Raw genomic sequence first — 14728 nt, 5'->3', positions numbered from 1 at the left:
GACAAGGTCCCAGCGGGGCTGGAGTGGGGGTGGGGGGCACCCACCTGCTGGCTGGGGAACTGGCACAGCACCGAGGTGATGTTGCTGGCGTACTGGGCCATCACCCTGCGGACAGCCTTCTCCACGGGGGCGGGGATGCGGCCCGACACGCTGGTCATGATCTCCTGCAGATCCAGCAGTGGCAGCGTTGGGTGCCGCAGGGTCATCAGGAGCTTCTGCACCCAGTCCTTCAGCTGCAGCGGGGAGCACAGAGTCGGCCCAAGGCTGTGCTGGGGGCATGGGCACGGCCGCGGCCGCCCACCATGGGGCAGCTGACACGCTCAGCCCATCCAGGCCCCGTGCACTTGAGTGGCCAAAGATCTAGACCCAGTGGCCTGTGGAACAGTCCAGAGTAGAATGGCCCCCTGACCACAGGGGGAATGAACACCCAGTTTCCCGACCCAGGAAGGCCCCACTCCCCTCTCCATGCATCCAAACAGCCAGCCTGGTGTGGGGATAGAACACCAGGCCCTGGGAAAAACGAACATTTGTGGGACGCTGGCTTTGTGCCAGACACTGTCCTAGGTCCTGGATTTGCATATTCTCATTTGATCCTCAGAGACAACCCCACAAAGTAGGAATAATCATTATTTGCATTTTCCAGTTGAGGAAACTGAAACACAGAGAGGTTAATTAAGTTACCCAAAGTCACCCAGCTAGTAGGAAGCAAAGCCAGGAGGCAAACTCAGGCAGACTCAGAGACTCTTAACAGCTGCATTGCACTGCTTCCGGCTCACCCGGAAGCAGAACTGTTGATGGTCTTTGAATGGGGAGGATAATGGCGCCAACCCCATAATGTGGCTGTAAGGTTTAAAAATGAAACCATGCACACACAGGCAAGTGCAAAGACTTAAAAAAATGTTGTAATTCTAGCAGTTAAGCAGCATAACCTAGGGGCTAAGTGCATGGACTCTGAAGCTAGGGGGCCAGGGTTCAAGTCCCCTCTTTGCCTCTTCATGGGTGAAACCAGGCAAATTTTGTAGCCTGTGCCTCAGTTTCCTCACCTGTAAAATGGAAATAATAACAGTTCTTACCTCCTAGGTTGTTGGGACGGTGAAATGACTTAATAAGGTTCAAGTACTTGGAGTAGTAGATGGCACATAGCATGTACAGGACAAGGGCTGAGTTATTACTATGACCACCAGCACCGTGATTGGCTTTTCTGGGATGGAATGGGATGTAGCAGTTTTATAGTTACTGACGTTGAGTTTAGCAGCATGGGTCTTTCACGGAGGTCTGAAAATTTGAGGACTTGTTTCTCTACAGACAACGGGACCCTGGGATGATGAACAGAGTTGTGTTTCTGGACAAAGCCCTTCCTCGCCGTCTCTTTAAGAGGGTGACCCACATCGACTCCTTTCTTAACTTACTATGTGAACATTCTCAGTGTTGAGCTGAAGCCAACCCCAAAAAGCAATGTCACCTTTACAACAGTTTATAATCAGAGAGAAACATACACTGATGTTTACAATGAAACTGAGGAACTTCCTGAGAATGGGTCCTTGATAGAAACAACAGAGGATGAATCATTTTCTCATTTCTTACCTCAATAAAGATCTCTGGGATCTTCTGGCTCTCATGCGGACCTATGCACGTGTGTGTGATACACACCTACCCTGCCCACGTGACCCACCTTGATGCTAAAAATAGGCTCCGGCAGACAGTAGCCCTTCATGATGTTCCTCAGATTTTCCAGGACACTGCGAAAAACCTGGTGCAGTTTCTCTCCGAGGATGGGCAGCGTTGGTTGGGAGGGGAGCTCTCCCGTGAATGGCTCAGCCTGATGGGACACCACAGGAGTCAGAGGTCAAGGCCACTGTGGCCTCTGAAAGAGACATGCAAGCCAAGGGCCGAGGCAGAGCTACCAACACACAATATACACAATACACATAATGCGGTTATCATGAAGCCTGCGGGGGAGGGGGGAACAGAAGAAAACATTGTATTGGAAAGTTAAAATTGCTACATTCACACCCCTGTGTGAGGTTTCCACATCTTCCCCTTTACAAATGTCAGAGTCAATTATGTACCCCAGATAATTCTGGAGGGCATTAGATGTGATTGAAAACAAAACGTTCACATGTTGAGATCTGGGGAAGTGATTCTGGCTTCTACATGAGTTAACTTGAATTTCATGCTAACTAGAGCAGCCAGTTTGTAGCCAATCAAACATACACTGTACATGAGTTTTAATTGTTAAATAAAAGTAAAGAATGTCCACGTTAAAAATAAAGATGAAATGCCTCCCTTCCTCGGACGCCCATGCTGGTTCTCCTTTGATGATAAGATTCCCTTCCCAGGTGCCAAGGCCATATGGACTCGCTGTGTACATGCTGATCTGTTCTGTTTGTGTGTGTGTGTGTGTGTGTGTGTGTGTCCTGAAACCTTGAAGGAATGTATCCCTGACTTGTTTCATGTTCTTTGTTCTGACAAGACATAAAACTGTGCTGAAAAAAATGCTCCTTGGGAGCAGTTCCTCAGAGTTATCTGAAAGGTTGTCTTTCGGGCTATGGTCCTCAGTTTGGTTCAAATAAAACTCTTTGCTATTCCTATTAAAGACTGTTTATTATTTTTGTCGACAGATGTTTTTGTTTTGCTTTGCTTTCAAACCAAGATCTATTTATTTCTATTTATTTCAGTCTCACTCGAACCCCAAAGATGAATGCCTAGCAGGGTGAAAATTTAGGAAACTGTCATGCAAGTGTACGTGTTTTTTTGTTTTTGTTTTTTTTTTTTGCGGTACGCGGGCCTCTCACTGTTGTGGCCTCTCCCGTTTCGGGCTCCGGACACGCAGGCTCAGCGGCCATGGCTCACGGGCCCAGCCGCTCCATGGTATGTGGGATCTTCCCGGACTGGGGCACGAACCCGTGTCCCCTGCATCGGCAGGCGGACTCTCAACCACTGTGCCACCAGGGAAGCCCGTGTACGTGCTTTTTGTAAATCATAAACATTTAGCCTTAAAGGATCCCCAAATAAAAAGCTCCCTAAAGGGGCAACACTGACTTAATGTATCCATTCGTCTGTTAATTTATTCTACAAATATCCACTCAACACCAACTGTGGGAGGCACTGGGACCCAGGAGCTGGGGCATGCTATTCTGCTGGCCCAGAACCCTCAGCTTCCTGTCCCTCGACTCCACTCCCAACCCTGCAGGCTCCTCTCACCCTTGAAGATTAACCAGAGGGTCTCCCCTCTCCACAATCTGCTGCTGGCTTCTCCACCTGGGCCCTCACAGCCAGCGGCCAAGCGCAGTCCCTCTGACTGCACTTACTGAGCTGAATTACAAAGGCTTATCTGCCTGTCTTTCTCACGGGCATCTGTGAGCCTCCTGACCTGTGGCTGGGCGCTGTCTCAAGAACCTAGCCCGGGAAACGTTTGCTAAAAGGAATCACAAAGCAAGCACAGACCTTCCTGGTGATCTAACAAAGCTCAGTCTATTTCTAGCTTTGGGAACCCTCTAAAAAGAATAATGAAAAGAAGGAGAAGAAAACAAATGAAACTAATAGAATAGTCTGAAGAAAAGAATCGATTTGATTTTTAAAAAAAATGCTTTTCTAGCTTTTCTTTTTTCCTGGGCATATACACTAATTATTGTAGAGAAAACAAAATTACATGCATAGATGGCAAGCCACCTCCCCGCAGGCCTGGCTCACTCTAGGAGGGTAAGTCATGTCATGTCACAGAGACCTGACAGCTCTATATAACGTACTGGGGGGATGATGTTTGCGTCAAAGTTCACAGGAAGAACGCTTCCCCTGTAAGCGTCTGGGAGAAGGTTCTTCCAGGCAGAGGGAGCTGGCCCCAGGGGGACGGGTCTGGAGCATTAGATTAAGGGAGGGGTAGTGGGGGAGGAGATGAAGCCAGGGAAGAAAGCAGGGCAGAGCTCAAGGGGGGTCTTGGAGATCATCGGAAACACATGGCTTTTATTCTAAGTGGGATGGGAAGCTGCTGAGAAGGATGTGAGCACAGGCAGACACACTCCTACGCCCATCGTGTTGGCTGCTGGGAGCAGGTGGTGGCGGGAGATCCGGGGCCACAAGCCTATCTGGCTCACGGGGTAGCTGTGCCGGGTGCCACATACCGGGTGCACTTTAGAAGGGTCATCGAGGTCCAGCCTGGCCACCACACAGCCTGCTTCCAACACAGCCCCTGGGCGCTTGACGTACTTCACCCGGCCACTTTCCTGCACATTCAGGGTCGTGATCATCTTCATCACCTGTTTTGCAGAAAGAAGAAATTAGACGGAGCCCACTAGGACTGGCCGGTGTCACCCCAAACTAGTAACTCTGGAGCAGGGGCCGTGTCATTTACATTGAATGACTCCGTGGGCAGAGTTCAAGCGGAGGGGAGAGAGGGAACCAGCATTTACACAATCTGTTGTGTACCAGGCACAGTGCTGGGCATACATTTTTTCCATCTGCAAAGCCAGCCAGAGAGGCAGGTGTTCCTTGTGCCCATTTTACAGACATGGAAACTGATCTTTATTTCCAAAGGAAGGCCTCTCTCTTAGAAATACAGATGAATCATACGATGTAGGGTGACTGACACACACATTCCTAAAATGCGGTGCATTTTGTGACCAGCTCCGGTTTTTAAAGGCAGTGAGAAAACCCTCTGGGGAATGAAGAACATGACGGCAGTACAGTCATAAGCCTCTTGAACTGGTCTGAGAGTCGGGCCGTGTGGACGTGATGAGTTTTGTTATCACGTGTGGGCTGCAGACCGACAGGACTGTCCCACCCTTTGCTCAGAAGTTCACAGCTTGGGCACCCAAGTCAGCCAGGCCTGGGATGGAACCCTGCTCCCACCCATCACTCTGTGATCTCCACACGTGCCTTCCCCTCTCTGAGCCTCAGTTTTCCCAACAGTAAAATGGGAGGAAATGACAGTCTTGCCTCACAGGGCGCTGATAAGGATGAAGCAGGATGGCACATAGTAGGAGGCCGACAAGCGTCAGCTACTACCGTTGCTGTATTTTCATTACAAAAATCACTATTTTCCTGGGCAGCAGAGAATGGAGGCCGGGTTTGAATCCTGGCTTGATGTGACCTTGAGTGAGTTCCTTAGCCTGCCTGGGCCCCGTGTCTTCATGTACAAAATGGGGGTCCCATTTGTGTCCAACTTATATGATTGCTGGGAAGATTAAAGAAGGTAATTAAAGACAGATAAAATGCTTAGAATAGTGCTTGCCATGTGGGAAGTGCTTTGCTTCTGTTGGCTTACCACTTTTTGTTTTGTTTTTTTTGTTTTTTTTTTTTGCGGTACGCGGGCCTCTCACTGTTGTGGCCTCTCCCGCTGCGGAGCACAGGCTCCGGACGCGCAGGCTCAGCAGCCATGGCTCACGGGCCCAGCCGCTCCGCGGCATGTGGGATCTTCCCGGACCAGGGCACGAACCCATGTCCCCTGCATCGGCAGGCGGACTCTCAACCACTGCGCCACCAGGGAAGCCCGGCTTACCACTGTTTAATTGTCCGCATCATGATCGTTCATCGGTTCTTACTCACTCCTGGGGAGGTATACATTTCTGAGATTTTTTTTTCCCTTTGGATATTGCAGGGAATTGGGGCTGAACCCCACACACATGGCTCTCTTAGGAATCTGCAGATGACAGCCCAGGTGAGAGGGGAGGTCTGTTGGCTTAGGTGAAGCAGCATTGGCAGATGGCCCTCCCTGGGGGAGGGGGTGTAAGGGAGACCTGGCTGCAGCCCAACCTCCCTCCCAGGGGGCTAGCTCTGCAGTCACCTCTATCTCAGCATAGCTGCCCCCAGCCTCGATGTGGTCCCCGTCCTCCACCATGTACTGTATCAGCTTCCCCGTCGAAGGGGCTCTCAGGACCGTGGGATCATTCTCCTTCTCAAACACACACGTCTTGTTGCCGATGGTGATTCGGTAACTGGAGAGAGAAGGAGTGGGGAGGTGGTGGGGAGACTGGGGAGGACCGTCGACCCAGGTGCCCGAGTCAGGGTTTCGACAGCCTCTTCCCTTCCTAAAGGCAGCCGGGAGCATCACTCTGTGTGTGGGTTGAGGGACTTACTCCATTTTTCCCAAATGGTAGCATTTGACAGTTACCGCAGAGACTTTGGGAGTGAGCTGGGTGGGACCCTTTACTGGCTGAAAACTAGCTCCTTTTCCTGACATAATTCCAACAGGCCCTGGCATAAAGAAAGCGATCAATCACTATTATTCAGTAAATACTGACCCACTGAAAGCCTTCACCTTAGAATTGGGAAGAGCATGCCTTATCATCATCTTGAACATTCTTGGCAGATAGAACACGGGTTAAAAAGAGGTAAAAAAAACACCGATCTGGGATGAATCTAGTCCACCTTCTTCCATCGAGGATTCGGAAGGGAATCTAACTGGAGTTTTTTCAGGCACGGGGCCTCTGGAACCCCACTCCTCCCCATCTTATTCTCTTGGTGGGGGGGGGGGTCTTTGCTGCCTTTCCGTGGGGGTGGGCGGGTCTGTTTCATCGTGTGAGCTCAGGGTGGTCAGACACGCTGGACCAGGAGGACACGCGATGCCCCCGTGCAAAGTGCTTCCGGATCATCCCGTCCTCCACCCATCCAGACACAGAGCAAGCTTTCCTGCCGCCATCTGTTCGTTCGATGTGTCTCTTCCCCCACAGACTCCATGAGTCACGACCACGGCTGTCTCCTAACACCTAGCGCGGCATCTGGTGTAAGCAGATGCTCAATAAATAGCCCCTTCCCTAATCGGACGACCTCATCTTCTCCAAGCCTTGATCTGATGGGTGTGGACACTGCAGCTCAGACCCGGAGCCTCTGGCACTCAGCACACACCTTGCAGGCCGTGGAGCTGGGAGTCACGTCCCATTCGGCTCTGAACCCTCCCAAGTCACTAGAAAAGGGCCTCCTGGGAGCCTCCCATAAATGCCTGCCAGCTGCATGGAATTCCAGCCGAGAGATTAACCTCTCCAGGAGCCCCAGAACTTTCCAGAGAAGGTGCCTTAGCTAAGACCCTCAGACCTGCAGGGGACAGCTGGCTCTGTGTGCCCTCCACGACCACACACCTGTCGACCTCCTCCTTCAGGTACGTGGTGTAGCTGCTGCCACTGTAGGACAGCAGCAGCCCCCCGTCGTTCAGCCGGTGGGCGTCGATCTCGATGTGACAGCCGTTCATGATGAGGACGAACATGGTTGGAGACTGCCGGGCCACCTGTGGGGACAGTTCAATGTCCCCACCTGAAATGAGGATGCCTGCTTGACCCGGTGCCCCCAGAGCACCGCCTGGCCCCCCTGACCACAAGCAAAGGCTAGTGTCCACAGCGGGAGTGCTGGGGTGGACACCTCACCTCTCGAGACCCAGCCCTCGCTCACCCCAAGGGAGCAGCGACGGGGAGGGAGCCCGGGGTCAGCGAGCCACACCTGCGCTGTGGGTGGGCTAGTGGCTGCCGGCCGCAGGTGTAGCCCCAGGCCAGGCATCACTGTCCATTGTGTGCCCTTGAGGGCTGGGGGCTTTCTTCTGATCCTGTCTCCAAGCAGGGTTGCCCTGGGAGCCAGGGAGATGGGGGTCTTGCTCTGGGTGAGGCAGACCTGGGGCCTCCATCAGTGGCCTGGACATGGACTTGGGCTCTGCCCGCTAGACCTGGCCCTGCCCAGGGGCACACAATGGATCTGGGACACTGGAAGGAGACATATATGGCCAGGCCCTGGCCTCAGCTCTGCATTTCAATCTGAAATACCAGCCCCACCTGGCCCTCAGTTCAAAGTATGTGCTCTCTCTCAGAAAAGTAACACCCTAAAGAGCCCTCAACCTCTAAAATATATATATAGTGACAAAAGATGGCAAGAAATAGAGGAATATTTATTGCCACGTTATTTATGGGAAAACCTAGAATCAAACGAGCTCTCCAACAGTGGGTGCCGCCGTGGAATGTTCTAGACTGCACTGTCGAATATGGTAGCCCCTAGCCAGATGTTCAAATGTAAGTTAACTAAAATTAAATGAAAGATAGAATTCAGCTCCTCAGTTACACTCGCCACATTTCAAGTACTCCATAGCCCCAGGTGGCCCATACTGGACAGAGCAGATTTAGAACATTTCCATACCTGCGGAAAGTACTATTGGACCGTGCTGCAGACTCTAAACTGATGTTAGGAAAACTTGCTAATAACAGGGGGAAACTATAGGCCATGACAATATCAAAGCAGTAAAAACATCTGCACTATGATCTTAACTTTATAAAAGCAATGCATAAGGAAAAAAATAACTGAAAAGAAGTCTGCTAAAACGTCTGAACCCGGGCCACAGCAGTGAACGCGCAGAATCCTAACCACTAGACCACCAGGGAGCTCCCCATGGTGGACTGTTTTTCTGACGCTTCATGCTTGTTTGCTGTTTTGAAATCCTCTGCAACGAGCATGTGTCATATTTAAAATCAAGTTGAGGGGACCCCCAGAGGTAGCCAGGAAGCATCAGAGGCAAAAGGGAAGCGATTTTACACACGTTACGTGGATAACACACTCGTGTGGCTGAACGACGCCTGAGAATCTCCAAAGCTGAAAGTTCAATGTATGCTCAGCAACGTTCAAAATCAAGTAAGAGAAAATAAAAATTCTGTTGCCTTTTCCATGGAATGTGAGGCTGGGAAGTGCTGGGGAGGCCCTGGCTTCCCAGGGACACATCGCTCCAAAGGTCACCCCGACTTGGACCCGGGGGACCCACCCTGTGCTCGCACATCTCAAACATTCTTTGATACTCTGCTGAATTGGCCTGGGACGGCTCAGGACGGGTAACGAGATATTTCCAACAGAGAAGAGCGACCCTGACAAGCTCCAGGGATGCCGGTGACAGACCCGGAAGCAGTCAGAAATCCACACATTGATTCTCGGTGCAGAGACGCTGGACAAAGCCAGTCTCACAGCCCTGGGAAGTGCAGCCAGATGCTCTGCTCTTGAGCAGTGGTCCGGCTCACACTGTGTAAGGGGTTGAATTATGTCCCCCCAAATTCAAGTCCTCCCTGGAACCTCGGCTTGTGACCTTAATGGAAACAGGGTCTTTGCAGATGTAGTTAGTTAAGGAGGGGTTGTGCCGGATTAGGCTGAACCCTAAATCCAGTCTGACTGGTGTTCTTGTAAGAGAAGAGACCCAGAGAGACAGGCACAGAAGGATGAGGGTGTGAAGACAGACAGACAGACACAGACACACTCAGAGAAGGCGGCCGTACAAAGCCAGAGACTGGTAGAGACTGGAGTGACAACCTACAAGCTAAGGAACACCAAGGACTGCCCACAACTACCAGAAGCTAGGAATGCATGCTCCCTGGGAGCCTTCAAAGAGACCATGGTCCAGCCAACACCTTGATTTTGGACTTCCGGCCTCCAGAACTGAGAGACTATAAATTTCTGTTGTTTGAAGTGACACCAGTTTATGGGACTTCATTACGGCAGCCACGGGAAACCAACACATGCTCTAACGTGCCTTGTGAGCGTGGCTCAAGCCTACGGGTTCTGAAATCCAAAGACCTTAGATTTCAAGGTCATGGGACTGCACGGGGAGTCCTGGGACCAAGCATGAGAAAATCCACTGCAGGGATGGCCCACTGCAGAAATAAAACTCCCTTGAGCCACCAGAGTGTGGGAGACATCTAACAGGGACCTTTACCTTGAGGATGTATTTAACGCCTCCGTAGATTAATTCTACATCCACAATGTTCAGCAGAGAGTCTGCGGGGAGGACCTGGCCCCTGAGAGAGAAGACAGACCTGTGGTCAGTTTGGGAGTGACCAAGAACTCCGCAGCCATCCATCCCCTGGATATGAAAATCCACCCACTCTTTGCCTCTTCTAACTATCAACACACCTGATTGATAAAAGGCAAGGAATGGAGAGTCCCAAGGAACCTGACATCCCTTAGAACTTAAGGAAACTGCTCTTGCTACAGGATGTGACATTTCAAAAAGGCTCCTCTAAGAAGCAATAACCATATTGCTTCTTGAAAAAATTCCTTATGTGGGAATTCTGCCACCCGCTTATGAAAGAAACGAATCACGGATTGGGATTCTATTACCATCCAAAAGCATATTCTCCAAGCACTAAGAACTTTCGCCCTTCTAGTTCCCTTTCAGTAGCTTCCTTTGCCTACCACAGTGGTTTTCAAGGTGGGGTCTGCCTCTACCCCGAGGACACCTGGCAATATCTGGAGACATACTGGATTGTTCTGACTTCCAGGGGGAGAGGGGATGCTGTGGATGGGACCAGGGATGCTGCTAACTTCCTACCCTGTCCCACAGGACAGCCCTCACCACAAAAGAGGACCCAGCCCAAAAGGTCAGTGGTGCCGAGGTTGGGAAACCCTGGTCTATCCCAAGAGGGAGCTCCTGGCCACTTCCACAGGGTCCATTTCACTGGACCTCTGATTCAGGTGAGGGTCTGGGAAAGGACCATTTGTAGAGGTGACCTATAACCTGCTTTGCTTCTCAAATCCACCTCCTCCTCTCTGGACTCCTGAGTGTTACGACGTATCTTGCACAGGTCAGCGCGAATAAGCGCACCGCTGTCTATAGGATGATGGCTGCGTTGGCCTCGAGTATCCCTCCCCTCCCGCCCCCTACCCCAGCGTCTTCTAGGGCAGTTTATCCAAGGACTTCTACAGACGCAAGCACGTAGGAGAGGGTCACTGATTGCTTGCTGATGGATTAACACCCAAACAAAGCGTGTTTCTGCCTCACTTGCCACCAGCACACATCCCAAGAGGGGAAAGGAAGTACCCATGGGCCCCACCTCTCCAGCGAGTGTAAGAAATCCGTCATGCAGGTCCTGAACATCGAGTCGGCCACGTTCAAGGCTCCGCACACCACCCCGAGCATGATATCCGGCTTCTCGGCCTGGGAGAGACTCTGCACATCAGTATCCACAGTGACCAAAGCCACGGGGAGCCAGGAGGGCTCCAGGACCCCCGGGGGAGACACGTGCAGCTCCCCACCTGCACTTTCTCGGCGATGAGATTATCCAACCAGCTGGTGTCAATGTCGTTGTTCTGGAAGCTCTCGGTCTCCAGGAGGTTGGTGAGATATTCCACGGTAGTCCTGAAGTCGCCCCGGATGGAGAGTTCCTTCAGCGCCACCACCATGTTCCTTGAGGGGAAGGCACACGGATTGTTTTCCCAATGAACGTACACGTCATCAGAGGTCTAGAGTGGTTTCCAGTGAGTCAGAACCACACAGAAGTTTAGGGAGGGCCCTGAGTCAGACGGCTCGGGGCAATGTCAGCTCCAGCATTGACTGGTACAGCAAATCTTGGGCCAGTGGCTTAAATGCCTGGGCCTCAGTTTCCTCATCTGGAAGATGGGGGAATAACCCTGCCTTCACACAGATGCTTGGGGATTAAAATGAGACAGTCTGTATAAAGCACATGGTCACTGATCAACAAACCTTAACTGCTATGAAATGACTTATTACAGTGATTATAATTGTTATTAACCATGCCAGTTGCTCTGACTCCCTCTCCCGCTGGACCTACCAAAATCCCCCAGTGTCCCAAGAACGAGCCGCTCTTTACCTGTCCACACAGCTGTCCAGTGTGCCTGGGTTGCACGAGTAGGCGGCTAACACCAGTGCCCCCCTCTGGGCGTGGCGGTCACCAGCCCACACGTGCTTGGCTGTAACCGCCTCCAGTTTCCCAGAGGGGCTGCCTCCCCCCAAACAGGGTGTCCAGTCCAAGGGGCAGAAACCTCCGCTCTCCATGAAATAATAGGGAGAGAGTTATGGGGAAAAGGCACCAGACGAAGAGGGGGCATAGGAACCCTTCCTGGGAGAGGAGAGCTTTCACACCAGTTACGACGCTCCTGCATGCTGCCAGCAGGTGTGACAAAGGGGCCACGAGACCCCAGCAGGAGGGTGAGAAAATGAAGACGCAGTGAGCTTAAATGAGGGTGTCAAATAGGCTACTGCAAGTTGGGTGTGGGACCCGAACCTGCATCTACAGGCTGAGTCACTGGATTCAAAGGTGACCAACTTGTCCCGGTTGGCTCAGGACTTCCCCAGTTTTAGCACTGAGAAATCCCACATCCCGGGAAACACTCAGTCCTGGGAAAACAGGGACAGTTGATCCCCCTCTTGGACACTGACAGCAATAAGAGCTGGAATTTTTCCTTCCTATTCTGCTGAAGTGATTACTGGCCACTCACAGTGTGGGACAAGACACAGGTCCCTTCACTCAGAGACAGCTGGGCTGGCTGACCACCATCCCACCTTTTACTAATCCTTATTTGCTCCAAGCGTCTCAATTTTTCACTGATTAAGATGAATTATTCAAAGCTGGCAAAGAAACTCTCTCCCTCAAAGCAGCAAACGCCATTTAATTCACGGCTAAGTGCCCCAGCCCAGACAGATTTAAATGCTTTGCAAATGAAATGTCTTTCACTCTAAAAGACACCTCCACAAGAATGTTTAATTTTACAAACTGAACTGGTGTTTACCTTTTTGTTCCCAGGTCAAGGCAGGAGAAATGTTAAGATGAGGGAGTTTTGATCGCTAATTTTTAGGGAAATGCAAATCAAAACTACAGTGAGGTACCACCTCACGTGGGTCAGAATGGCCATCATTAAACAGTCTACAAATAAGAAATGCTAGAGAGGGTGTGGAGAAAAGGGAAACCCTCCTACACTGTTGGTGGGAATGTAAGTTGGTGCAGCCACTATGGAGAACAGTATGGAGGTTCCTCAGAAAACTAAAAATAAAATTACTATAAGATCTAGCAATCCCACTCCCGGGCATATATCTGGACAAAACTCCAATTTAAAAAGATACATGGGGCTTCCCTTGTGGCGCAGTGGTTGAGAGTCCGCCTGCCGATGCAGGGGACACGGGTTCGTGCCCCGGTCTGAGAAGATCCCACATGGGCCCGTGAGTCATGGCCGCTGAGCCTGCGCATCCGGAGCCTGTGCTCCGCAACGGGAGAGGCCACAACAGTGAGAGGCCCGCGTACCGCAAAAAAAAATAATAATAAAATAAAATAAAATAAAATAGGATCTGCTCCCCATCTCCTAAAGTGCTGCTACATCTGAAGCAGCAGGTTAATTTTTAGTTCCTCAAAGGGAGGGAGGGAGGGAAGGAAGGGAGGCAGGGAGATACTGACGAAATGGCCTCTTCCCGGTTCTCTCCCCAGGAGAAGCAGTGCCCAAACTGGGAATCGGCAAATTCATGTAAGCCTCCAGTGGCAGCCACGCTGAAATAACCCCACACGTTCTTGCTGCTGCGGAAATTCAACTCCTGGACCGTTCCAGAGCTCGGCTTAAACCCCTGGAGCCCAGAACAGAAAAAGCAAAATGGAAGAAATAGTTACTCCAGATATATTTTCATCAGAATTAAATCCTAGGAAAACCCAAGAGCCCCGCCCCGCCCCCGCACCCAAGAGCTTAGTGTGACGAATAAAACACTGATTCTTCTCACTAGAGGTGCAGGTGTTTCCAGGTGAGCACGTCAATGTGTGTCATTTTTACTTAAAAAAAAAAAAAAAAGTCAAAAAACCACCACCAAGTGGGACCGGTGATCACTGATGGAGCTGAGCGAAGGTACATACTGATTTTAAATGTTTGCCATTGTTGATAATAAAAAGTGTAAATAAAAGAGGAGTTGGCGGGATTTCCCTAGTGGTCCAGTGGTTAAGACTCCATGCTTCCACTGCAGGGGCCACGGGTTCAATCCCTGGTCGGGGAGCTAAGATCCCACATGCTGTGCAGCACAGCCAAAAAAAAAAAGAGGAGTTGGATTTCCAATTCCAGATTATGAACATTTCAGCAGGTAAGGAAATCCAGGGTTAGCCCTTGCTGATGCTAACACACACATAATTCCCTTTGCGGGGATGACACATCCCCTTCTGAGTATAACTGTGGTAAAGGGAGGGGTGGGTTGGATCCTCTTGCTGGGATTAGAACCCTTGAAGCTTGTGATGGAGGCATTCGTTTTGGCAGACATGCCTGGAGGCAAGAGATGGAAAGTTCCAGGTGCCTGGGCTATTTCTACACGTGATCCTCCATCCTCCCAGGCACCTGTGAACAAGGCATCAACCCTCTGAAAATTTCCCCTTTTGCTTGTCCACCATCAGAACTGACTGTTAGCCTGTAGCCAAAGATCCCAAACTAATACAGTCACCATAGTTTAAAATTCTTTCATTAAAAAGGTGGGGGTGGGGTGGGAGGACTTCCCTGGTGGCGTAGTGGTTAAGAATCCGCCTGCCAATGCAGGGGACACGGGTTCGAGCCCTGGTCCGGGAAGATCCCACATGCCGCAGAGCAACTAAGCCCGTGCGCCACAACTACTGAGCCTGTGCTCTAGAGCCCACGTGCCACAACTACTGACCCGCGAGCCTAGAGCCCGTGCTCTGCAACAAGAGAAGCCACCACAATGAGAAGCCCGCGCACCGCAACGAAGAGTAGCCCCTGCTCTCCACAACTAGAGGAAGCCCAGGCACAGCAACGAAGATCCAATGCAGCCGAAAATAAATAAATAAATTTATTTACCAGAAAAAAAAAGGTGGTGGGGGGGGTAAAAATAAAAAAACCCAAACCTCTCTTATCCCAAATTTCTTAAATGTAGTTATTAAACAACTAAATTGTGGTAGGTCACGGAGATTATGTGACCATCAACTGTCAGTAAGCATGTAAACTTGATAGATGCCAGCTGGTTGGTATCTTAAGGCACAAGTAGGAACAAGTCACACAGGGA

General features: G+C 50.8%; 1 protein-coding gene across 2 annotated transcripts in view; it reads right to left on the bottom strand.

The window, feature by feature from the left end:
• Positions 1 to 14728, bottom strand: part of ACACB (acetyl-CoA carboxylase beta) — a 138505-nt gene that overhangs the window by 47789 nt on the left and 75988 nt on the right. For both annotated transcript variants that reach the window (XM_079942307.1, XM_079942306.1), the window contains 9 exons: positions 13140 to 13303; positions 10987 to 11137; positions 10785 to 10888; positions 9668 to 9749; positions 7074 to 7219; positions 5783 to 5933; positions 4122 to 4256; positions 1673 to 1819; positions 45 to 233 (listed from right to left, as the gene is read on the bottom strand). In XM_079942307.1, coding sequence (XP_079798433.1) covers positions 45 to 233; positions 1673 to 1819; positions 4122 to 4256; positions 5783 to 5933; positions 7074 to 7219; positions 9668 to 9749; positions 10785 to 10888; positions 10987 to 11137; positions 13140 to 13303 — 1269 coding nt within the window. The remainder of the gene's footprint in view (positions 1 to 44; positions 234 to 1672; positions 1820 to 4121; positions 4257 to 5782; positions 5934 to 7073; positions 7220 to 9667; positions 9750 to 10784; positions 10889 to 10986; positions 11138 to 13139; positions 13304 to 14728) is intronic.

The sequence above is a fragment of the Stenella coeruleoalba genome (assembly GCF_951394435.1).
Source record: "Stenella coeruleoalba genome assembly, chromosome: 14".
Lineage (NCBI taxonomy): Eukaryota > Metazoa > Chordata > Mammalia > Artiodactyla > Delphinidae > Stenella > Stenella coeruleoalba.
Note: the sequence above shows the minus strand (reverse complement) of the source record. Positions and strands in the feature narration are given on the sequence as shown.